Source organism: Acanthisitta chloris, unplaced genomic scaffold (genome assembly GCF_000695815.1).
Source record: "Acanthisitta chloris isolate BGI_N310 unplaced genomic scaffold, ASM69581v1 scaffold18508, whole genome shotgun sequence".
In the NCBI taxonomy this organism is placed as follows: Eukaryota; Metazoa; Chordata; class Aves; order Passeriformes; family Acanthisittidae; genus Acanthisitta; species Acanthisitta chloris.
In genome coordinates, this window is record NW_008685615.1 from 89,935 (window position 1) to 116,025 (window position 26,091).

The 26,091-nt window shown below is 43.3% G+C and overlaps 1 protein-coding gene across 1 annotated transcript in view; it reads right to left on the reverse strand.

Annotated features, from left to right (window-relative positions):
- Positions 1 to 26,091, reverse strand: part of DIS3L2 (DIS3 like 3'-5' exoribonuclease 2) — a 169,870-nt gene that overhangs the window by 74,664 nt on the left and 69,115 nt on the right. Inside the window, 2 exon segments of the mRNA XM_009079844.1 lie at positions 1,922 to 2,034; positions 19,557 to 19,636. Of these exon segments, the coding sequence (XP_009078092.1) occupies positions 1,922 to 2,034; positions 19,557 to 19,636 (193 nt within the window).

Here is a 26,091-nt window from a genome sequence, read left to right on the forward strand (position 1 = left end):
TTGCAATTAAAATATTGACAATTTCATCATCTAACCTAGTTTGCTGTTTTAAAATATATTTTCTGCAGGGCAGTAGCATGGATAAAACATTAATCCTGACTGCTGGGCCAAGCAGTTGAAGAGCAATTGACGATTAGGGGTAACAGGTAACTTATGCTGGCATCACACAGCACTGACTGGCAGTGCTGGGGGGAAAAGGTGCTTTGAAAGAAAATTCTATTAGCTTTTGCATTCAACTAGATTTTCATGAAAAATGTCTACTTTCTATATAAAAATGTTCATTCTCCCTTTAAAAAAAATCACCTGCCTTCAAACCACAGTATTTTGACTTGGAAATACTGCCAGAATATCCTTCTGGGCTACAGCTTTGCTGCCCTCAGTGACATTCCCCCTTGGTCAGCCCACATCTCCCACAGAGCTACAGCCATCGAGTCATCCATCAGAGGGGGAAGCAGAGTGGTGCATAAGACAAGGGCTTATCACTGGAGAGACTGTAGGATTGAGAAAACTAGTGCCAGAACTACTGTTCCCATGAGATAGGCACTGCTTCCCAGTCCTGGAAAACAGCAAGTCACTGGTAACTGGGGTCTCCCAGCACACAGAGCCTGTGTGCTGTTGGTCACTACTGACCAAGTTGAGACACTCCTGCATTGCTATCACAGCTGCTCCACAGAATGGTAAAATCCACCAAACTCACTAAGACCCCCTAAAGCTGTGCCTTGCTGTTTCTACCCAAAGAAAGTTACAGAACAACTACTAAAGGTTAACAGCTTGATATCAAACCACTAATTTAATTTCAATAGTGTAAGATAAATCATTTTATCATCTGGCAAGTGTGGAGAGGGCACAGGAAGCTACTGGAACAAGCATCATTACAAAACCTTCCCCAGATAACAGCCCTGAAAACATCCAGGAAGGGAAGGGAAGAATCACTCCTAACTCTAAGTAACATGTAGGATATGTTTATTTATTAGAGATGTCCTGTCATTCCGGAAGGGGCTGTGGAGACAAGGACTTCAGCCTGACTGAATGGGAGTGTGGGGAGAGGCAGACTAATCTGCTCTACAACAGTTTCAACACTCCTCTTCATGCAGCTGATGCCTCAAGCCTACACAGGACACTGACAGCCAAGCTTTCTGGCTTCTCTGCATGCACAGTGCCAGTGGTACTCGATAAGCTATGAAGTGTTTCTGCACATTCAACCAAAAATGAGACAGCCACAGAAAAAAACCTACATATTTCCTTATCAATAGTGTTAAACTTGCACTTGTTCATTTCCAAAGTTTAGAAGTCAGCTTTAAACTTGAGTTTAACATTTGATTCTGAGATGCTAAAATCTTCATAATTTCAAACATCTTTTCACTGTGTGATGAAGAAACACTATTTCTCCAGTATTTGGGATACACAGATAAAGTAAGTGTGAACTTTCTGGTTTACTTCAAGGTGTTTGTTTGTTAGGGTGTTTTATACCCTAATCTGCCATGCATCCATGTCTGGGAGGGATTAGCTGTACTACTGCACCGAAGACAAAGACAATACTCTCCATCACATCTGCCAATTTCCAACATTTGCCAACAGCGAAGCAGAGGAGCCAGCTTGGGTCTGTCAGCCTTGGCTCAGGTCAGCCCTCAGCTGGTGCTGAGCTCTGCTCCTGAGCTGGTGAGCCCTGGCATATGCAGGTCTCTGACCACAGACACAGGGTCACAAACTGCTGCTCCACCATGTGCTCTCTCCATAAGCCCCAAGGTAGACAGCAGCTATGTCAGCTCGTGTTTGTATCAGCTTACTCATTTTTGTAGGTTTCCTGCAATAATTGCCAGAGTTTCATTGTGAGCATCTGAAAATGAACCTTGAAAAGAATTTATGGCAAATGAAAGACACAGTCATGAGACAAAAAACAAGGAGGAAAAGCTGTCCTTACCTTCTGCACTAGATAGACACTAGTTGCCCTTTCGCTTGCTACTTTATCCAGTGGTGTTTCTTCCAGTATGAAGTAGCTTACATCCGCGATGTGAACTCCCACTTCCAAGTTCCCTGAAATTGCACAAGGAAGTCAGCAGGCTGCATGTAGAAAGGAACAGCTGACATATTTAACTCTGGCTCCTCTCCCCCTCTCCCAGTGCTACCACAACCTTTTTGCCTTACACCTAGATCTCACAATAATAGTATGTCTTTCCACCTCTCCCATCTGAGATGAAAACTGTGGTCTCTCAGGACACTACCATATCCACAAGCACAGAGGGTACAACATACTAGTGAATATACAAAGTGAATCCTCAAGCACAGCGGTGGAAATGTGAAAACTCTCAAAAACCTTGTGGCTATGTCTTTCCATCAGGAGCTTGTAGTAGTGAGCCCAGTCCTCGTCCCTTTGCCTTCAGACAACAGCATGCAAGGGAGATGGGACCCCACCCTACAAGCACACAGGCAATGCAGGACCCCATTTCCCAGCCATGGAGCAGTTGGTGACAGATGCTTTTGGGTTCTCAGAGCAGCACTTGTTTCCACTTCACCCTGGTTGAGGCCAAATTGCTGCTGGGGACCTGGGAAGTCTTCAATGACTTTGGATCAGGCCATGCAGAAGCGCAGTTTTCCACCAGCAGAATATTCCCACTGTTATTCTGCCTTCCCTTCACATTTGGCTTTTTATCATTTAATTAGAGTCAAGCCTAGAAGCATCTCAATTCAAAAGTTGGGCTAGAGAGGAGCAGAACTGAGGTTTATCATGAGGTTTTGGCAGTGAATTGGATTTGGAAGTAGTGATCATCCTCAGCTTTGGAAGTAATTAGCATCTTGGTCCAAGAAATTCTGGTTTGCTAATCCTCAAAGCAGCCTACTGACCTTTGTTTTCTCTGGAAGGACTAGGCTAGATTTGAGGTGCTTATTTGTAGAATAGTTCTAAGTGCAGCGGGTTCCTAATTATAACACTTGGTTCTTTAGAAGAATTCACTAACCTCTGGGTATCTATAAATATTTTTTCTTTCCTTAATTTTTTGAAAGAGACAAAGTAATAAGATCCCACACTGGTGACAATCCTGTTTATTTATATGCCTCACAAAGAACATTATCAAAGCCCTTCTGTAGAGCGTCACGTTTTTGAAGGATAAATGGTTTGTAGCTGTTGTCATTAAGCAGTGCATCTGTCTGTGTGCCCTTCTGATGGGTCCTGGTGCAGGATTTCAGCAGAGTGGGAATGAAAATGTGTCCAGGTGAAGATGTATACATCATGTCTGCAGCATGAGAAGGTTCAAGCTCACACTGGGAGAGTCACCCAGCCCACTGTGCCCCAGCTGGGAGCTCAGGTAAGTGAGCACCAGCCTGTCCTGTGCAACTGCTCGAATGATCAATGCTAACTTTATTAAGCCATGTTTGCACAGCATGTTGAGTACATAAAGTGTTATCTTGGTTTTGAGCAGCTTTTGTACACTCGACAGAGCACAGATGTAAAGGCAGCAGAAACACACAGGGAGGACTGGAGCACTGGGGTTTAGATTTGCCCACATAACCTCCAGTCACTGGAAGGTCCTGCAGAGAGTAAATATGATGGCAGCAGGGAGAGAGGGCAACAATCTCACTGCACACCACGGGACAAATTCCACCACTCGTTAGGAAGCTGGGAGCAAAGACTGCAGATTAAATGGTTCACCTCAGAAAGCTGCCTACAGCTGTGTTGTGATATTATCACATGCCTTGAAAGCTGCTCTACATGGATTAGGCATCCAAGCCTGAAACTACTTAGACAGTAAGTCTTAGACCAACAGTTCAACCAACAGGTTTAATATTACACACACTCGAAGCCAACACGCTCAGAAGGTAAAAAAATATTGAATACTTTGAAGTCAATATTGTAATGTATTGACCTTGCAGGCAAATATTGACTGAAGGAAAAGGAGAGGGGGTCATTACATCATGCCTTTAATCGTACTTTAATTCAATATGTGCACTGTTACATACATGAACTTTTTGTCCTCGATAGAAAATCGACAAACCAAGAAAGATCTCATTGCATGAGATAATAAAACATGGAGTCAGCCAACGAAAACACACTGAGCAGAGTTAAATTTCATTCAGGTTTCCCACCAGTGCTTCTAAAAGCTAGGGTCAGCGTGAGCCCCTTGCTTTTGAACTTTTAATGGAAATTCTATCTAAATATTTTCTTACATACATTGACATAATGCAAACTGGCAGCTCTTGAGTTTGTCTTGCTCAAGTATGAATCACTCTATCTCCCTCACCCCCAAAATATTCAGACCAAGAGAACTTGAAGATACAGCACAGCCATTAACCGATCTGATTCTTCTCAAATCACTGCTTTTGAATGTGTTAGACAAAATACCAGCCTGAGCCTGCACAGAAATACCTGCCTGCTGCTCTCTCCTGGTTTATTTGCTAATTAAAATGAAAGAGCTCTGTGGATAGAGAAATACTATTCACTAGGATTCTCTTCCAGGTCCACAAACTGTTTTTCTAGTCTCATTAATTTTTATGACAAAGTCACAAAAGGAACATTTCACATTTTAAGTCTCATGCTATTTCCCAAAGAAAAAAAAATGAAAATGTGGCCTCAATGAAAGGAAAAGAGAGTTAAACCAGCACTTACATAGTGAAAAAGTCTTGACAGAGACAGCAGAGAAAAGGGGGAAAGGGTAGACACCACATGGACCACACACAACAGGCTACTATACACGGTCTATTCCACCTTCATTTTGATGGAAACATTGACTTCTCCAGCAAGTAGAGGCTTCAAACCTTGCCATGTAGCTCTCCATCGTGATAGACTTTTACACCCTAAATGTCTTAGACAAACCAGTAGTTTACAAACCACAGACTTGCCTCATCCCAAATTCTCTTACAGGGAAGCTAAAGCTGCACAACAACTCCTAAAGGTTGGTATACACTACCAGTTTCAGGTCTGGAGCTTTTTAAAAGTAATTTACATAAGAATGTATGGGAGATTAAGCCAGACACTTCATAGGCTGCTATTAAAGCAAGAGCTGCAGGGAGCATCTATTGCAATGAAAAATGCTGAAGGCACTTGGATGGCTCCTTTCACTCAGGATCTCTCGGACTTTTTAATTTAAAATCATTTCATCTGGAAGCGGGTGCAAAACTGTCATCCCATTCGAACTCTGCTGCTACAAAGCTGCTACATGGGAGATGTTTAGCAATGGGGAATGCAGTTTGGAATCAAGCAGTGAGTGTTTTACTAACCAGCTGAACCCTATTAGCTCCTCTCTGGAACTAGAGACATAGTGACAGAGATGGATGGGAGACAGAAGCATCATTTGAAATCACACTATGGCATTGCAAAACCCAATAATGAGGCCCTTCAAAGCAAAGAGAAGCTCTCCCGAGGTCTGCAAGGAGAAATAGGGAAAGGTCTGGGCACTCAGCCACCAAAGCTCCCTTTGGGCTAATGCCCTGTGCAAGAGGGACAGGATTTGTTGCCCCTTTACTGCAAACAACACAGTTGTGATGCCCTTGTGATACTGCACACAGAGAAGACAATTTCCCTTTTTATTTGCCATCGTGTAGGCTGCAAGAATGGCAGAATATAATAGACTTATATTTCACCAACATTCTAGAAGTTTGGACCTCCTCCCAAAGCTTACCAAGTGACAGAGCTGTGAGAGGCAGGTCTCCTGCAGCACGATGCTGCACCAGGCACACAGCTGCTTTGGAGAAGGTTGGGCTCCTTGATCTGAGAATCTGCCTTGTTTGAACCCACTCCAAAACCTTGTGTGTGTCGGTATGATGCTAAAATCAAAGGAGAGTGGTGGCACCTTGCAGAAGAACAAAGAACAAGCTGTTCCTTTCTTTTCCTAATTTTTTCACTGATGATCTCATTCTTTGTGACAAAACAGTTCAGAGAACTTCTCTCCTGCTTTATTGAGGAAAATTATAAACAGAAAAGCATCAGAAAAAGCTGGAAGATAAGGAAAAGGGATTTTCAGCCTGCAAATGCTTCATAAAAACTGCCAACCCAGCAAGTCACATCAAGAATTTGCCCCAGGAATTAGAAAGCTGAGTTGAATGCATTTGAACAGTATGTGAGGCAACACACTGGCAGCAAAGCCCTCTTCTGTCTTCAGCATCCCTACTCAGTCCTAGCACAAATCCAGAGAGACAGACCAAGCAAGTTCACTTCACACCTTAGCATAGGTGAATTTTAGAACCACATAACTTAAAAATGCAGCTCTTCAAGGATAAAACATCAGAAGGTAATTCTCTACCATGCAGACACACTCTCCTTTACTTGTATCTCACCTTCAAGCATCATCATCCTCAGGAGGGAAGACCAACACCAGCAAGTGTGTTAAGCCCACTTAAAATCAAATACCAGCTTTTTTGTATTAACCTGTCTTTCTCACACTGTCTTCACCCCTCAGTAAGACAGAGATGCATTCAAAGCAGATTGCAAAGTGTCTGCTCTAGCCAGAAAACAGCCAACTACCCACCTGCTGCCAGCAGGTCAAGGCAGTTGGCTGTCCCTTAAACTCTTGCAGCAAATAATTACAGCTCTTCCCCATTCCCCTGCCCTGGGGGTATCACGCTGTTGCTCTTACCTGTGAAGCAATATTTAGCACTTTGCAAAAGTATGAAAAACTTGCATAAAGAGAGAGAAACGAGGCCTTTAACCTACATGCAAGTTTTGCTGCTATTGGCAGTACTACATGGGTCTTCACCAAGGCCAAGGTTCTCACGTGTGATCATGGGCAAATGGCTGAGGACAATGTCTACAACAGAGGGTCCCAGTTTCAGAAGGGACAGCCACAGGGGCTGCAGACAGGAACAGGGATGGACACAAAGCAAATGTAAGTGGCATTGAGACTTGAGGAAGCTGCTGGAACTAGGTAGGGTCATCACAGATCTTTAACACACAATTTAAATGAAGGACCTGTTCTAAGCTTGAATATTTCTGCTTCTCTTTGGCATCTGTAGGTACATCTACACCTCAAGGGTTACTGAAGTGAACATCTTGGGATAGAGAGAGAAGAAAAGAGAGTAAAAAGAGAATGACTGACTGGGAGAAAAGAACAAGTGGGCAAGCAAAGAAAGTGCAAGACAGAGAAGAGGAAAAGAGTCTAACAAAAAATAAAAGTGGAACAACGGAAAGAGCGAGTTATTTGTCTGCTCTGGAGCCTGAAGACAAAGGTGGGTGGCTTTTGTTCTCAGCTGAGGTTACTTTTCCAGCACAGGAAGCCAAGCTGTTGTTCGGAAAATCAGACAGTGTGTTTTACTTACTTCAGAGTAACAAGGAAAGTGCTTAAATTTTACTTGTGTGCCCTGGGGCCATTTTGCTTTTTGAAAGCAAAGTGCAACTGAGCACAAATCCATTAACTTGTTTACCAAGAAACCAAATTTTTTAAGTTATCACATGGTGGTCCTTTAGCCAACTGAAATGCAACTAACGACACCTTCTTTTTTAAGCAAGTAATAGCTTTTTCCTTCTCAAAAGATCTCCTCCTTGACATAACCTCACAAAAGGACTCTGGCAAAGGATCAGAATCCTGTATCTCAAGAGAATGGAACAAGTTCCCAGGGTGCAGAGCAGCAACTTTTCCATCTTAAGTAAATGTTGCATCTTAAGTAAATGACTTAAGTAAATGTTGCAACAATTTTAAAAGAGGAAAAACTGGCTGCCCAAACAAACAACAAACACCTCTAAAGGGTAACAATCCACAAAATACTACATACTACCAAGCCCCTCTGCCACTAGTTTGCATGAAAAAAGTCCCACAGAAACAGTCCCCTTCACCCACCAGCCACAGAGAGACTTTGAGACCATCAGAAACAGCCTGGCCAAGGCTACAAGAAATTTAAACTCTTCTTTGAATTATGCTTAGTCACTTTTTTGGGGGTTTGTAGCACCCCGAGAGGTGGCTAAGGTCAGGCCCTCAATACCCACAGGGCAAAGAGAGAGGGAGCTAGCACAGGCAGCATGTCAGCAAGGTCACTCCAAGTGCCTGCACCAGACTGCAAAAGTGCTGGCTCTGTCTGGGTTTTTGCTTTGCTTCTTAAATCACAATTAAAACCTTCAACCTTCACATTTACATCCTTTCCTTCAGGAGCTGTAAAGACAATAAAAGCTGCGACTTTTCTCATTTAACTGCTCAAACTCAGGAGCTGTGAGATGGCCCAAATCCTTGACATTAGCAGAACCCAGATCAGTCCCAGTTGCTCCAAACTGAGAAAATGCATGAGATCACAGGAGAAGGGGAAAAAAATAAAAATTAAAACATCTTAAAATGTTAAGTCTTCCCATAGTGAAAGCCTTGGCACTTTCTTGGCTTCTGGAAGTATCTGAGAAACCACAGATAGCAATGGTGACATTGCAAAGTGATGCTTTCAGTGGTCTTAAGGGAATCAGGAAATAGAGTATTTCACAAAATAAAGCATAATAGTTTTGGGTTGTTTTCTTTTTTCCTTCTTTAAGTTAAAAGATCAATGTGGGACATCAATGAGTCCAAAATCCAGAAAAACTCCTGCCTGCTTTGCAGTGACTTGTGAAGCTCTGTCTTGCCCCAATCTCAACTACCTTGACCTTTGGCCATTTTGTTTGTTGCATCAATTGAATGTTACAGAAACAACTAAAATTTTACAAACCAGTTTGGGATTGGGTCTAGCTGAGGTCCAAAACAAGACTCATCTGCTCATTAAGTGCAATGAAGGGCAAGTGAAGATGAAAAGCAGAAATATTATCTAGAGTTTTCCATGAGCCATCAGCAATTCTTTAAATAGTTTCAGAATTATGAGGAGACTTTTATCTATTACTAAATTAAATGCTGGGAACAGGTATTTCATGTGAATTGCATAAAGGTTTTGCCTGTAACAGGCAATAAATTCAGCGATGTCCCAAAACCACTTAACAGAATTTAAAAGCCACCTTTTATACCTCAAAACAAAGCCAGGACACCTGCGTAAGACTTCATGGGTCATGCACTGCAGAGCCCTGAGGTTTATACACAAACCAGCACAAGCCAAAGCAGTTGTGCACTGTTTCAAACACTTCAGTTAGGGTTAGCATTTAAAGCCCCTGCAAGGAAGGTGCTCCCCTGTGCCTGAAGGGTATGCTCAGAGATGGCTCTTGGTCAGCACAAGGCATTCCCAGGCTCTCAGGAGAGCAGGAAGGTCAATCCTCCCACAGGAACACAGGGTAGATCTTTGTGCTGGTGGTGTTCTCTCACCTTCCACTGCCCATGAGCTGGAAACATCTAAGCTGGTATCAATCAGCAGTCAGGTCTCCAGACCTCACAGATCATATCACACCACTGAGGCAGAGAAACAACACAAGAGTGTCCTTTCCTGTGGGCTGCCAGTGAACCCACATCAGCTCTGCATCACCCTGTGACAGAAGATGCTGCCATCCAGAAGGCACCCACTACCTATACCTTTCCTGAAAACTACCATAAAACCTGATGTAATAACACTGGAAAAGAATGCAAGCTCTTCTGTACAAGTGGTACACTGCACCATTAACTTGGATACTTACACAGGGAAGGAATTCTCCTGAGGGAAAAACTCAGGACAGAATTTACACAGCCTGTACAAGATAAAACACTTAATTGCAGCCTGAAGGACACAGTCAACGATATCCAACAGAACAGGCACACTGAATAAGGACTTTTTCACACTGCTGAGCAAGACACAAGCGGAAAAATACAGATAAAAATAAGGCATGAGTATTTTAATAGCAAAAGGCCAGAGCACAGAACAGTTGGGAAGTGACAGTATAATGATGGAAAACAAAGGGAACGTGACATTTCTCTGATACATCAAAGGTGTCCAGCATTGGAAGACTGAGACCAGACATAGTGGTTCCTTATGCAGTGATGCCTGTATCCCACCTTCTGCCCATGCAGGTTTTCTCCCCATTCCTCTGCAGGTACCTGCTTGCACTGCAGAGGGTCACAAGTCAGCTGGTTTCCTCTGTTCCTGCACAAGTGCATAGCAGACCCTGTGAGGTGCCAAAATTGCGAGTTCCACATGGAGATTTTGTAAATTCTATTGATTTCTTTGCGAGATTCAAGTGTAATGAGCAATGTGAAGAGGAGTTACAAGCTTCAACTACACCAGACTTATCCACTAAATGTCAGTACTTGCTATATGGTCATCCCTGGGAGAAGTTCTAGACGACTACCTGTGACTTATACGCAACATGAACCTTTGCTATGCACTTGGCAGATGGATCGTCAACCCTTCACCAAGACAAGATGTCTAGCAGGACATTGAGGCTATGACTGTGCTGCTGTGACTCGGATTCCTGGCTCAAAAAGCACTCTCTGCTGGTGGGGAGGAGTTACCAAGGCAGACTGTGCTTAGCTCTCTCAAGCAGTCTCTTAAATGAGGTTTTCAGCCAACATGACGAAGGTAAAAGGACAATTTCCGGTATTCACATCATTGTTTTTCTCACTATTCCAAGACTGATTCAAAAGGCTAATTCTACCAGGAAGTCAGCAGACTTTGAATTTAAAGAGATGGGAAGCGACACCCAGCCACTTTCAAGATGAATTACAATCATTCTGGGTGTAAGATGTCATCCTGTTCCAGAAATGAAGGTTTAGACTGGAGAGGGACCAGCCTCTCTCTGCTGCTTGGTCAGTCCCTTTTGTGCTATCTCTACTGTACACAGTAATCCAAGGCTGAGTGAGCATTCCCAGGCCTTCAAAGAGACCTTGGGATTTAGTGCTAGGCCAAACACATACAAAGTACTTCCATGGAACAGCCTTGACATTTCAACTTCTCTGGGAACAGAAGGCAACCACTGAGATTTCACTTTCAGCCATTCAGCCTCTTTGTTTATTTTTGGAAAGATTTCCAAAACATTTCCATCCACACCTGGTTTTACTCTTTCTGTGTAACTAGCATAATAGTCAACAACCAAGAAATACTGTAGTGAACTACAGTGTAAGATGTTTTTCCTGTTCATCTGGGTTCTGAAACCCTTCAGTGCAACAGATTAAAACAATAGCCCAGTGATTCTGAGGGATCATTTCAGAAAGCTGATATATATATACAGCAGTAACTCCTTTGCTGTCTACATGCAACCGAATCATAGAATTTTCGGAGTTAGAATAGACCTTACAGATCATTTAGTCACAACCTCCCCTGCCATGGGCAGAGACACCTCCAGGCTGCTCAAGGCTTCATCCAGCCTGGCTTTGAACACTGCCGAGGTTGGGGCAGTCACAGCCTCCCTGGGCAACCTGTACCAGTGTCTCACCACCCTCACAGGAAAAATCCTAATATCTAACCTAAATTCCCCCTCCTTCAATTTGAATCTGTTACCCCTTGTCCTGTCATTGCAGTTCCTAACAAAGAGTCCGTCTCTGACTCCCCTGCAGCCCCTGCAGATACTGGAACATGCTATGAGGTCTCCATACAACCTTCTCTTCTCCAGCCCCAACTTCCTCATCCTCTCCTCATAGGGGAGATGCCCCAGTCCTCTTGTCAACTTTGTGGCCTCCTCTGGACTCGCTCCAACAGTTTCATGTTCTCCTTATGTTGAAACATATGACTAAAGAACATGTGACCAAATATAACCACGTGGGAATGTATTCCCAGCTATCTGTACCCTCTCAAAGTTTATCTTTCTCACATATCTTCTGACTTTTACCTGCTAAATTTACTGAAAAATCCTATTTTCTCTCTCTGGTCATCCCCTACCATTTGCAGGTCTCCTCCAAAGACTCTCCTCGCCCCTCAGGTCGTTTGAATGTACTAAGCAAAGTGCTTTTGATCTATTTGTACAAGAATTTCTGGGTCCTCCTTCCATTATCCAGCTCCTTAAAGACATTTGTGATTTTCTTCTTCAATATACAATCAGACAGTCATGTTTCTAAGTTTGTATCCAGAAATATCAGTGAGATCTGCCAGGACACAAAATCCCATGCCTCTAAATCTTTGGGGAATTGTCCCAGGTCCTGAATTTATGAACTGAAATGATCCGGAAGGCGACCGTCCAGAGCATCTCTCCTTCCTGCAGAAAAGTAAACTCACTTTCATGAGTAATTCTACTGGTATTTGCACATCTGTTTGCAGGTTCTTCATTACATTAGTCCTTCATACACAATCTACCTTTTATTTTGGTTTAATCCCATGTCTTTTCCCCACAAAGCTTTCTTTGTACATTGTAAAACAAAAAAAAACCCTTTTGGGATAAGGATGAAATAGGTATAAAATATCTATACTTGATACAAAAGTCCAGTGCAATAAACATGAATTACCAATAATAAATCCTGTCCATTTCTGCCCAACCAAGCTTTTCATCAACCTTCTCACAAGCAGCTTTCAAACATATACAAAAAGTGTTTTAACAAATTATGTTCCAGCAATCAATGCTCCAACCAAATCCAAACTTCCTTAATCACCCCAATACCTTAGCACCCAGTTCAATGCATCTGTCTGGGGATTAGGCTCAGTCCATTTCCTTTCCAACCACCAGCAGTCTGGAGCAAGCTGAACCTATTTCCACTCAAGCTGAGGGCAGCCCCACATCATCAAGTTATCGCACTGATTCCAAGAGAGATGTTTGGAGGAGAAAAGGTGATGCAATTCAGCCCTCTGAATTCAGCCCTCTGATTCCATTCAACCCTGCACTTGGAAATTGGAAGTGATGTGTGTTTCCACACAGAACCCCATGTTACTTTAGAAGAAGAGGCAAAATATACTGTACACGCTGCAGTTCCCAGTGTTACACAGGAGCTCACTGTGGGACACAGCAGGGATCTGGATCTGGCACAGATCTGAGTGCGTTTTGCATATTTCAAAGAGTCTGCAACCACAAGCCCTTGATAGAAAGGATATGTACCTGTTTTTAATCACTGCAATATGTCTTTTTCACTTTCCTAGTGACACAACAAAACCCCAACACACTAACCAGCAGGGAATAGAAGAAATGAGCTAATTATGTCTGATACTAAAGCAAAAACTGACCCAATGTTACACACAATCCCACTCCTTGTAGGTCTTCTTTATTTTTCCCATATTTGACTCCTGCAATAAATTTAACTGAATTGCAATTTATGGTCATTTTACATTTGGCTCATATATCAATGTGTTTCTGTTATTTTCTCTCCAGGTCTGGTGTCTGTTCATCTTAAATGTCTTACAAAGAAAGAAGCATAGTAATTCCATAATGTAACTTTTGATTTAACACTGGTCCAGTCTTCAGTGTTTATCTTAAGCAAATCAGCCCAGCAAGACTCCAGTTATAAACTCCTCCTATACTCTATCCTGCAGGGACCAAAAGGATAAGCTGAAGGGTCCTGTACCATGTGTTGCTAGAGCAAATTTCACTCTACAGTCCTTTAGTGACCAGGGGAACAAAGCTGAGTAGAAGAGGGAATATTTATGTCTTAAAAAGCAAAATATAAGTGCACGTAACTTTACAAAATGAAAACATCCCAAGTGTGTGCAACCTACATCAGAAAGAACAAGGATGAAAGGACAGGAACACCAGGTGGTTACCTGAGATGGCAGAGAACATCTTGGGACTACCAGGGCTCTACAGGTGTTTTTCAAGCACAAGATTCTGGAGCTCACACACCACGGGATGTCTACTAAGCTGTCCATGAGGTCTAAGAAAAGCAGCCCCAGTATCTGGTGGCCCAGAGTAGAAAAGGAGAATTTTACCAACCTTTGGCAAAACATTAGTTTGCTTTACCAAAATGTGTGAAATGGGCTCCTTGAACAGATGTAAGTCTCATTCTCTGCAGATCTGTTTCCAAAAACTGCAGCCCACAAGGGACTGCTTGGTGTCTGCCAAGAAAAAAGGTCATTCTCATTCTTTGCTTATAACCCATTTTCATGACACTTGTAGGAACACCATGTGTTTGATGTTTTTGTCCCATTTCCCTCAGGTACATTTGATTAAAATTCACCAACAGGTTGAACACATTTATAGGAAAGGGAAAAAACAGGGAGCAGCATACTGCAGAAGCCTCATTTGCTTAGGTCATCAGGTAAACACTGGGAAGATTCAAAGAATGTATCTATATATAGCCTCACTCCAAAGTGCAGACAACCAGTGTCACTAAGGACATGAAAACTAGGGCAAACAGTCTGTAGAATATATTGTTGTTCTGCAGTGCAAGAATTTCTCCTAGAAGATTTAACTTACTTAAACTTGAATTACTTCATAAAAGATTGTAGGGATACAGGAATGAAAGAACAACAGTGAGAACCATGTTAGTGATCAATATACACACAAAAGGATGTACAGAAGCTCTGTCAGTATGGCCCAAAGCACTGCTTTGAGATCAGCATCAACAGACCTGCACACAGGTAAGATAACCCCTCAGAAATACATCCCAGTCTTTTCTGCTGCATCCTTTCCCATCACAGCCTGACCTTTCACTAGATGGAATTGTCTGCCTTGAAATGTGCCAAATTTCACTTCTGTTCCTAGCAGTAAGCAGCCTTCAAACACAACTGCATCAGCAGTGTGTATTACCAGAAATACAAGCACCACCAACAGATAATTCCCAGAAGAGGTTTGGCAAGTGTGAGAAACCTGCCTGGTGCCACTGGGACATGCAGGTCACTTGCCATGCTCTTACATGCTGAGATCAGAATAAATCTTTAAATCTCTGCGCCCTGGATGAAAACATTCAGGCTTGAAAGTTTGCTGCAAAAGTTGCCAACATCCATACGACCCGAAAACGGTTCTGCTGTTCATTCCTGGCTGCAGCAATTCACTAGAAGACGTGCAGAAAGGATCACAAAAGAGCATTGACTGAAATGAACTTGTTTAAAACCTCAAGCTACCCTGAAACAGCTCTACGAAGGCTGTAGAAACTAGGTGCAGGCCAGAGCCATCTTTTACTCCAAGGTTATGCTGAGTCATCTAAATGGGGAACAGTTTGTTCATATTTCTGCAGCTGTTACATAAATAACCCTATTTTCCTTCTTTATTGGAGCTGATCTCTTTTAAAATATACACTCACAAATGTGAACAGCAAGCTCACCTCCCTACTGCTATCATTAAACAATAACGAGGAGCACGACCGTTAATCAAAACCAGACTCCAGTATAAAATCCTCTCAAAACCAGACAGGCCTGCTTAAGACATATATCCCTAGAAAGGTTTCCAACTACTGCAATATTCTACTTCAAGCTCCATTAAAAATACAGCTCTTCCCACATCCATCCCATGCTTCTTTTGCTAGTGACACTCTGCTACCAGGTAGTTCTTCATGATAGATTTTGGATTACTGAGGCAAAAAAATTCCTTTCCATCTTTCACTGAGGATGTAGCATGGATGAGTTCTCCAATCATTGACCAGATCTGACAGTGGTTACACTGAGAAGTCTTCAAACTCTGCAGAAGTGCAAAGACAGTTCTTTATCTCTCTGGTTGTTGCCTAAGATCCTTCAAGGCAAAGAAACTGTCACAGTCTTGAATAAATTAGCAACAAAAGCTTGAGGACAAAGATAACTTCATTCTCCAAAATCTTCTGAAATGCCCTAATTTAGCTGTCTGACAAGTGTGGGCAACGAGTGTGGTTTCGGTAGTAATTCAAGGTGCTATACACCAACAGAGAGACATTTTCTGAATTGGATTCTGCATTCTGTTGATTTTTGGAGATCTCCTGACATCATGAGGATGCCAAGATATGTGGTTTGCTCACGTTGGGATTTTTTGGTGGGGTTTTTTGCAAGTGTTTTACATATGGGCAAAAGAGATGGAAAAAATAACAATTTCTTGTAACCACATTTACATTTGGAATAAAAGCTGTGTTAACTCTTAACACAACTTCGCCCTCATGAGAGATGCAGCTTTGCCAGACCTGGATAAGCTCTTAACCTCTACAACAACTCTTTGTCATAACAATTGCAGCTAGCACGCCAACATTTAAAGCCAAAAATCCTCAAGGTACCTCCAAAACATGTCAAAAGGCTCTATTAAGCATGAGATGGAGGTTCCCATAGAGGGTCTCAGTAACACTGAAGAGCTGGGAATGGCTGTAGCTTTGCAAGCAAATGAACAGAAAGAAGTGAACCCAAAGGACTCACAGCATTGTTTTCAGACCTGTATAAATTTGCAAATTCCTGAAAACTTTTAAGTCAAAGTACAGATATCTTGGAAAAATTTACATATGCTGATGAATTTATACTCCTGCTTCCACCAGCCACATTTCATGGGCCTTTAACAGTACCCTACATAATGCCCCAGCAGTCAGTGGACCACAGACTGAACATCACTGTGCATTGCAATCAGCTCACAGTGGGCCAAGGAAGTCATTAGTCCACAGAGATTCAACTTGTACGGAAGAAAATGCCTCAGGAACTTGTGATACAAGATGGATCTGGGTGTCTTCTGCCAACTGCAAAAGACAGGTCTGAGGGCTGAAGTCCCCAGTGCTGGAAGCTGAAGAGAAGCTTGTCCTCAGCTACACAGAGCCAAGTCCCATTCAGCAACAGGTCAACAGAACTATCTCTAAATGCTAATTCACCATCAGGATGCAAAGTAGGTCTGCAATAAAAACTAAGTGTCAGGTAATATGAATAACCACATTTCTGCTACTCTCTCCTGCTAGGAACAGAGACTATGTGATGCTCATACTCTGGCTGAGGATCTAACACCCTGTCTCTTGGGCAACAAGCTCTGCATCTGTATCTCTAAGCTGACACCTTAGAAATGGGCACAAAATACAGCATATATTGCCAACGGCATGTGAAACAGATATCCCTTATAGGAGGCTCACAAAATAATGTTTTGATTGGGTTCTTAAGATCAGGAAGTATTTGAAAAATTTAGCATCTGGAATTTAGCATTTCAATACTGAACCACAGCTGGCAGAGGAAAAGGTTCATGAAATGCTGCATCAGGTTTGTGCCTCAAACAGCAGCAGAATGAGAGGACAATGGACAAGAGTCCATCAGTACAGTTCTTAGCTACTTTTACTACTCACCTTCACTAAATAGAGTTTGCAGGCATCTCCTTGCATGATATCAGGAGCCTTACAAACAGAGATGATTCCAGCTACCAGAATGGACATGTCTGCTTCAGAGATCTCTCGTGTTCTAAACAAACACTGAAGTACAGATCCAGCACTGAGACTTCCTTCCTCTCCCTGCTCAGCGACCCAGGCTGAGCTGGCCAGCCAGCTGCCATGCCTGCCTGAAGGATGCAGAGGAGTTTCCTGCAGTCACTCCCACTCCACTCCTCGGCTCCCTCTTGAATGGATAACTGTGTCAAAGATCAACAGGACCTGGTTTCCTGTCTGTACTTCCTTATGTGGCACAAGGTCTCCTCAGAATAAACACCACAGATTTCAAAATAAATGAAAGGGTGTTTCCATGGTGGTTCTTTCCACACTGATTTAAAACCTGTACCCTGGGATTCACCAGCACCAAAACTGGCTTTTCCAGGGGATGACTTTCCTTAGCCAAAGGCTGAAGCAGTGATGGAGTGCTGGTACCACTCTCACAGCAGATCATAGGCTGAAAGGAGAGGCTGAGCACACGATGCCCAGGACAGGCACAGATTGGGTCACACTTACAAGCAGCTTCAGCTCAGAGCATCTTCTCACTGAAAGGAGACCAGGACAAAATGAACCTATTGGAGGATGTAGGGCTCCAGCCAAAAGGCAGAGATCCAGCATACAAAGGGTTGCTGCAAGCAGGCTCCCATATAATGGTTCATGGAAAATGCTATGTGGGGGTCACCAAAGGCCTTCAGGATGGGACAGTCACCAGTGGGTGCATTCAGTTGTCTGTCTCTTGGATCTTCAACTCCACTGGGGTTGAAAGGACAAGGCAGACTTCAAGGGTGACCACATCCCTAATCAGCAGATCATAGAATCAACCAGGTTGGAAGAGACCCCAAATATCATCGAGTCCATCGCTGTTACTAGACCATGGCACTAAGTGCCACATCAGTCTCATCTTAAAAACCTCCAGGGATGGTGAATCCACCACCTGACTGGGCAGCACATTCCAATGCCTGATTTCCCTTAAAAATCTCTTCCTAATATCCAACCTAAACCTCACCTGGCAGAGCTTGAGTCTGTGCCCTCTTGTCCTCCTGCTGGTTGCCTGGGAGAAGAGACCAACCCCCACCTGACTCCAACCTTCTTTCAGATAGTTGCAGAGGGTGATAAGGTCTCCCCTGAGCCTCCTCTTCTCCAGGCTGAACACCCCCAGCTCCCTCAGCCTCTCCTCATAGTACTTGTGCTTGAGTCCCTTCACCAGCCTAAATATATATCCACAATCCCCAAGTATGAGTGACAGCCCTGCAATGGCTTTGCAGACTTTCTGGGAAAGAATAATTATTTTTCAAACAGATATTTCCCTTGAACGCGTTCTCCAAATGGCTCATGGATAAAGGAACCATGCAGATTATGCAGCACAAACCAACTCAGTGAACGGCTCCTGCAGCATCTAAAACCCACATGTATGTGAGCAGTAACGGCTCAGAAGACAGAGTTTCAACACTTTAGAACTGAGGACCTGTGGGAATCCAACACTCATAAACCTATAGCAATTTAGAAGACAAAGTGGAAAGAGGGAGAACAGGGTTCAGCTTAGGATCTCTCAACAACTGTTTCAATTTTCTGTGAAACAGAATGGCAATCTTTCCTTAATCTTGCCTCAAAACTACTGTTGTACAGTATAATTAATTTTATTGGCCTCAAATTTTCTTTCATCTCTGTTTTTTTATCAGTTTTATAGCACTTTAATACCACTCTGTACCTGAGTCTAAATGACATGACAATTCATTGGCCACATTGCACAGAATGAAATCAACCCAAAGAAAGGAAATTATGTCTTTGATATCATCACATTGTGATGATTAGCAAGAGCAAGAAAAACTAAACCCACACCAAAAAAAAAATCACTTTATCTTCATTATTAGTAGTGGATAGACTAATCTAATCATGCGAGATTTCTAACCAAGCCTGTTACTGGATCTCATCAAACTAAATGAGCAGAACTTGGATGGCAAAGTAAGCATACAAGAGGGAAGTTCCTTTGGTCAGAATCATCAAGATTTGGCTTCCAGAGCTTTACTTTCTGTTCTGTTGGCTTACGGCATAGTAAAAGTACAAATAAGGCAGAAGAGAAAGCTCAAAAGGCAATGAGAAGAAAAACACAACTTATAAGGCACACTGTGCTCATCTGACAATTCCCAGCATCCCATAAACACCAAGAAACAATCCAGCCAGTGACCTTAAAAAAACTGGATTCCTTTATCCACAGGCTGTGTATTCAAGGTCAAAGTTTCATGAGACTTTATTCTGCAAGAGTGGTGTATTATCTAGGCAGCTGTAACTCCCGTAATGACAGAAGACAGCTGAGATCTGCTCAAATCAAATTACAGCTCTGATTATGCAAAACACTGTGGCTCTGCATTTTCTGACACCAAGACTGAGTGCAGCTTGAAGATGTCTGCTCTAAGATTTCTGAAAACAAGCAATTAAAACAAGAGAAAAACTAGTTTATTACTCTACTTATATTTGGTAAAGAATACTTCAGGGCAAATTATAGGTACAAACGTGTCAACGGCTGAATACAAACACTAGAAGTACTTTGTAAAATATATCTCATACCGTCAGGGAGTTGTTTACAGGACAAAGCATCATCAAGATCTCTGGCAGTTGATGGGTCGATGGTGAAAATGCATTCTTTCCTATCCAAAGAAAAAAAGAAGAAAAGGAAAATTTATCTCCCAGTCATGAAGAAGGTATCAAAACACAGAGCCCATCAGAGACATCCAGACAACAACAACCATGTTTTCAGAAGACTCTGTTGAAACATCTTCCAATCTAATCTGAAGTCTAAATCTAATCTGTTTAAGAAAATAAGGTTTAGACAAGCGAACCTCCTTGGGTATTTTTTCATTTTTCTTTTTGGTTTAACTGCTTGCTCTTAGCAGCTTTCATTTCATTACACATATTCCTCCACAAAAACTAAACAATTTAGCCCATCAAGTTCACTCCAAAGAAACAAGCAGGAAAAAGCCTGGATGCCTTGCAGCTAGAGTAAAAATAGATTGTTCCTAATTGCGAAGCTAAATGGAACACAAATAACCCCCATCCCCATGCTGAAGAGTAGATATCACAGCATCTGACACTCCATGAGCACACCTAGCACAGAGCAGAGGCACTGAGATATGTATAAACCAAGCTGGTGACAAAATTGAGTGAGAGTTTTGATCACAATAAAGACACCAAAGAGCTGCAGTAGTTTATAACACCCACACTGCCAATTATGCACCAAAGGGAAAAGCAGGTTCAAGAGGAAACATCAAGAAAGTTAGAAAAAGAGTGAGCTCCAAATCAGCTAGTTAGATCTAACAAATCAACTTGGTGGTCAGGAGAAGCTGAACATCCTTTGGCATGTGCTGTACTAGGCAGCATCTGGAACAGGCAGCCCTGCCCTGGAAGGCTATCATACGTGTGTCTTGCAGCAGTGGATGGCAGGAACACTAGGAACACACCACAACAGACCACATAGGGTCTAGGGCCATCTAGATGGGACAAATAAAGCATCTCACTCAGGAACCATCATGTTTAATAGAGCAGAGCCTGGCACCAGCCAGACTCAAAATCTGATGCACCAAACAAATCAAACTTCCTAAACTACTTCAGGGTGTCCCTTCATTCCAGGTTGCCCTACAGCAACTTTTTGCTCAGGTCCCTGGACTACACCAGAGGTCACCCAAATGCTGCGAGGAATGTGGGACTGGAGCTGAAGAGCAGTGAAGACAGTAAAAGAATGGGTTTGCTGGTTTATTTTGCTTTTATCTTACCCTCTGGAATAAGCTCAGTCTCTCCCGAGTTAAAAGACCCCTGAGCACAATGGTACAGGCTGAGGCTGCCAAGGAAGAGATCAGACTGCTGCTTTTCCTCTTTTCTCTTTGTCACAGAAGGACTCCTATCACAATGGCAACTTCCTTCTAGAGATGTATAATGCAAACATGTATTATTTTTCTTACAGCATAACCACTGGTACGCTCCTGGGGTAGGAGAGGTGGGAGGGGAAAAAGTACAGTGAATTTTTAAAGGAGGAAGTGTCACATGGAATTAGCAAGTCTTAGCCTTTTTGTACGGGTGCTCACACAGTGAGAGTTATGTCCCCATCTTCACAGACCTATCACTTCAGTACTTAAATGCTCTGGGCGGTATCTGCTGGTGTCAGACAGCTGGCAGCATGTATTTATTTAATTCCACCAGGCACACTAAATAGAGATTTTCAAAGACATAAAAATCAGTAAAGTACTTCACTGCCTTCCGAGACTTTGAAAATCTTTTGGAATATGCTGGCTTTCAGATTGGACAGCAAAGCTGCCTTAATCCCCAGATGCATGTTAGTTTCTGATCCTTTGCATGCATCTAAACAAATTAAGAGACTGTGACACTGAAAGATAGAAAATCTTCCAGCTACACCGGGACTTTGATCTGTTGCTGCCTAGCTATCCAGCACCAGAAATCAACCAATTTTTAAAGGTTTGCAAACAACCTTACTTACATAAATATATATTCCTTAAGACTCCACCTAAGGATGGAATTTCAGGATACCTCCACTCTGAGGTACCATGCAACTCTCTTTAGGGAGCAGTGCATATGCAGACAGACACCCCTAGACTGCAAGCACAACGGGGACACACACGTGTGCCACCAGATCCCACTAACACACAAGGTGTAACGCAACAGCATCCTGCCACGGTGAGTCCTCCTCCAGCCGCATCCAGTAAGCCTTCCACTAAGTTACTTCATTTAAAAGAGTCAACTGAATGGACATGAATGGCTTGCTTTACCTCACGAGTGAGCAAGCAAAAGGTTAGCAGCTTCTTTGAAGAGAATGTGGGTTCCTGTGTCAGGGGAATGGATAGCTTATCCCAGATGTTCAGGGCCTGCTACCACAAGCATCTGCCACCCATTGGGAACCACAGCTTCAGGCAGTTGAGAAATTAGCATATTGGTTTCAACAAAATGCATATTTGCAGCCTGCTCTGGAAAGAAGTGAGCAGAAATACAGAGGTGCCAAATTCTGAACACATTCATACAACGGTAGCAACTAACCAGCTGGTTTGCTGAGATGTATTTGGCCAGTCAAGCCTACTGCAAAGGCCAATGGTGGCCCCAGTTCAGAGAGTTCAAGCCTACAGGGCCAACAAGGCAACCCCAGCTTCCCCGGGCAGCACTTCATCCTCAGCCTGCTGCCCTTCAGGATGTGCTGGCCGGGCTCTGAGCAGCCTCTCAGCATGCAAACAGCAGCTGAGATACTTAAACTCACAGCTCACAGCCGTCTGAGATACTTAAACTCACAGATGCAAAGCTGAGGTAGGTTCCAGACAAATACTGATTTAGCATTTCTCACCAGCTCGGATGTGTTTAACCATCAGGCTCAGATCTGCTTCTCCTTTAAAACTACTCAAGGGACTTGGACTTGGAGCTTGTCACAGGCAGTTTATTCTGGGCACAGACTGCAAGGTGAAGTAAGTCACTGAGCAAGTAAAACAAGGAATGATACTCCCTGGCATAAGGATGCTGCAGAAGTGTCGCGGAGCCAATGGTCAGGTAGTCAATGGGACAAGAGAAGCCGAACTACAAGCAGAGTTCCAAGTTCACAGCAATGAGATAATCCTGGCACACAGACATACACCTCACTCAAGTTTTCTAAGTGAATCCTGCTCACCAGTAACTGCATTATTACGTGTGATGAAATGTATTTTTTGTTTTCAGTTTTCATTACTGGAGAAGTTTCAGATGGCTATAGGAACCAGGGCTGGCAGTGCAAAAGCAAACCATCCAGCAGGTGATGGGACCACAGCGCTGAGCCTGAGGGCAGCACACTGCACATGTGCTCCTCCAGGGCAAGGCCTCTGAGGAAGGCATGTTCTCAGCTACCTCTGATTTTCCTCCAGGCCTAGTGGTATCACTTTTACCTCCAGGACACTGCAGAGAGCCACCTCTCATCCCAGAGAATCAGGCAAGGCAATAAGAAGTAAGGGGAGGAAAGGCTGGGTGTGGGCAGCATGGCCTGCCAGCAGCTCTGCGAGCTGTCCCCTCCCTTGGCACCTACACCGGCCACCCCTGCACACACCCCAGGGAGGACCCTGGAGGCAGCTGACAAAAACCATCTGGGTGAAGAAATGACATTGCACTCAGCTATGTGGCAAGTCTGCCCTGTGAAGAGGAAGGAGCCATTCAAATTCCTCCCCTGACCATACTGTCTGGCTGTGCAATACCCCAAAGGCTATGGCATAAGTGATCTTGGAGAGATCAGATCACATTTCTGACCGTAACCAATAAAAAGACCAGCCTGCAGTGGTTTGTATGATAAAACCACGAGTAACAGAACTTTTTATGCACCTGCTAACAAAGATGTTGCTTACACACACTGCTACATGCATGCACGTTTGCACTGACCACAGGTAAATACAAACTGGCAGCAGTCTCCAGTTCCCAGAGGGTCACCAAGGAGACCTTGTGGTTTAAGAAGCTTGATCATGCCCCTCTCCCCCTTTTTTAAAAGCCCTGAAGAAGTCATCTCTCATTGTCATCACACCTAATAAAGAACTGGATTACTCATTTCAAATTGTCAAAACATACTTTATAAATTTAATGAGATGTTCCAAGCCCACTTGTTCCAACATACACACAATATCATTAAAGGAGAATGGTTCAGGAGATAGAGACACACACAGAGTTAAGAGATTTTCTGGTTTTCATGCTGGAAAGGACTAGAGATAAACATTCAGAAACCCCCAGCACAGATCAAAACCAAAAATTTCAGTGTGAAACTTCCACTTTTTACAGGACCCTCTTCATGCAAAACAGATGTTGAATGCAGGTTTGCAGAGGTGGACTTGCTTTGGGGTGGAGTTTCTGTCAATGAAAGCCTAAAATCTTTCCTCCCTCCTCCTTACAGCCAGAGCTTTTGAGCACCAGAGCAAGGTAATGCCTGCAAGAGTTTGGAAGGATCAGAGGGATGACTAGCACTGAGCATGGTGGACCTGCAAGCAAGAGCCAGAAAGTACAATCCACACAGACTGCTCAGCTCCTGGCAGCACCGACTCAGCCACCTCTAGCCCCAAGGCAGTGACAAGGGCACTGCCAAAGCCAGCCCTGTCTGCCATCCTGCAGATCAACCACCTGGGGAAAAAAAATTGCAGAATAGAGCACTTAGTTTATTAGACAGTAACGACAGTGTCAACATACAGAGGCTGGTATATCAATCCTAATTTAAGGAAAGCTAATTAAGTGCAGTTGCTCTTTGCATAGCTTCAGGAAGACTAATTAAAGCAGACAAGCATGTCTGCAGAGCAGTTAGTCTTTTTACCTTTAACAGGACCTAAAATAAATGGCTAGTGCAGCAGTAGAGGTAAGATAAGTAGTTTGCTGGTGAGCTGGAATTACCGTCATGGTAATTAAAACGTTCACAGATCACAGGACTGCAACAGCAGTTTGTTTTTCTTTGTGCAAATACATATATCTATGCAAGGGTATTCACAAGAATCAACAGAGAAAATATTGTACAGTTGGTGCCACAAGGTTTGGTACAATATATCCACTTTTCTCAGCTAAACTGTTTAGAATTCAACGTATCAGTTGGTCTAACCATAAACTATGAACACCTATAACACGAGGACATTACAAGTCCCAGTGGTCAGGGCTCCATCTTAGCAAAACTGGAAGGCTACCTGGATCAAGATGAAGTACTGCATCTGAAAGCCATGGGCTCAGGCTGTATTACAAGCAAAGTTTCTGGCATGGCCAGCTGTTGGGCAAAGTCTGGGTGTTACCAATGTGATTTTCTATTAAAGCACCAGTTTGTACACGATAGACAAAGCAGCACCGCGCAGATATTCCTAAAACAACTCAAAGGTCTTCCCAGCCAGCAGCACACAGATGAGACAACTCACCAGTGGAGACACAGAGCCCACATCTTCACCACTAATAAATGCCAACAATCATGACAGACCAGTTCAGAGAACTGCACGTACCAACTAGAGCATCAGAACACCCTCCATGAAGCAAGATGCTGTGCTTACCAGCTGAAACAACCGTTTGTGGAGAGGCAGAATCCTAAAGAAGCAAGTATGACCCAGCGACTCAGGAACCATGGAAAGCAGAGGATGGAAGAATTTCACCCCAGGCACTGTGAGCAGTTGGGCAGCCTAACCATGTCCATGCTCCTGGGTGCCACAGATCACCACTCCTCCTGGTCCTGGCTGCAGCCACCACCAACTCAAGTCACTTGGGCTGAAGCTTCAACTTTCCCATTTGCCTGAACTTGGACTGCTCAGGGCTGAGGCTGTGGGCAGAATTGAGACTGCTAAGTCTCACAAGAGAGAAAGAGAGAGCTGGGTGCCTTTGCAAGTAAACCAGTGCACTTAAGGAAGGGGCTGAGCAGGGAACCACCAAAAGTCTTCCAACAGGAAACCCAGACAGAGGGAAGGAAATGGAAGGGACCGATGACAATCATCTATTCCAACTGCCTGACCAACTGAGAGCTGACCAAGTTAAAGCATGTTGTTAAGGGCATTGTCCAGATGCCTCTTAGACTGAATCTTTAGCAGAAGCATCAGCCTTTTTCCAAAGTCCAGACTGCTGCAGCCGGAGGTGAGACAATAATGACCATTGTTTTGTTTACGAAAGTTTCGGCAGTGCAAGCCTTCTTTAAACTTGAGTATGTCAGTGCTAAGACATTTACAGTACAAGTGACTGCATGTCTAGACACTTGCAAAGCATTTACATTCTTCTAGGGAGTCCTTAGATTGTCCTGTTCTCTCCACTTTGTGAGTACATACAATAGTCTGGTGGGAGTGAAAGCTCAGCCTCCTGGTTTACTCTTATTAACTCCAGCTCAAAGTTGGCAATTAAGCACAGCAAAGGCACTTTTAGAATCTTTAAGCTCTTCAGGTCATTTCTAAGACCCTGCTGAGCTCCATCTTGCAAAAGTTAAACAGACACCATTTCTCAGAGCTGGAAACAGTTGTTTTAATTTGGGAACAGGCATCCTAGAGCTGTCAACTCACTCCAGTGAATGCTACTAACATTTTTTCACACAACAATACAATTGTTATGGCAACCACAAAATTCAATCTCGTTCTTCAATCCCAAGTAAACCCAGTTC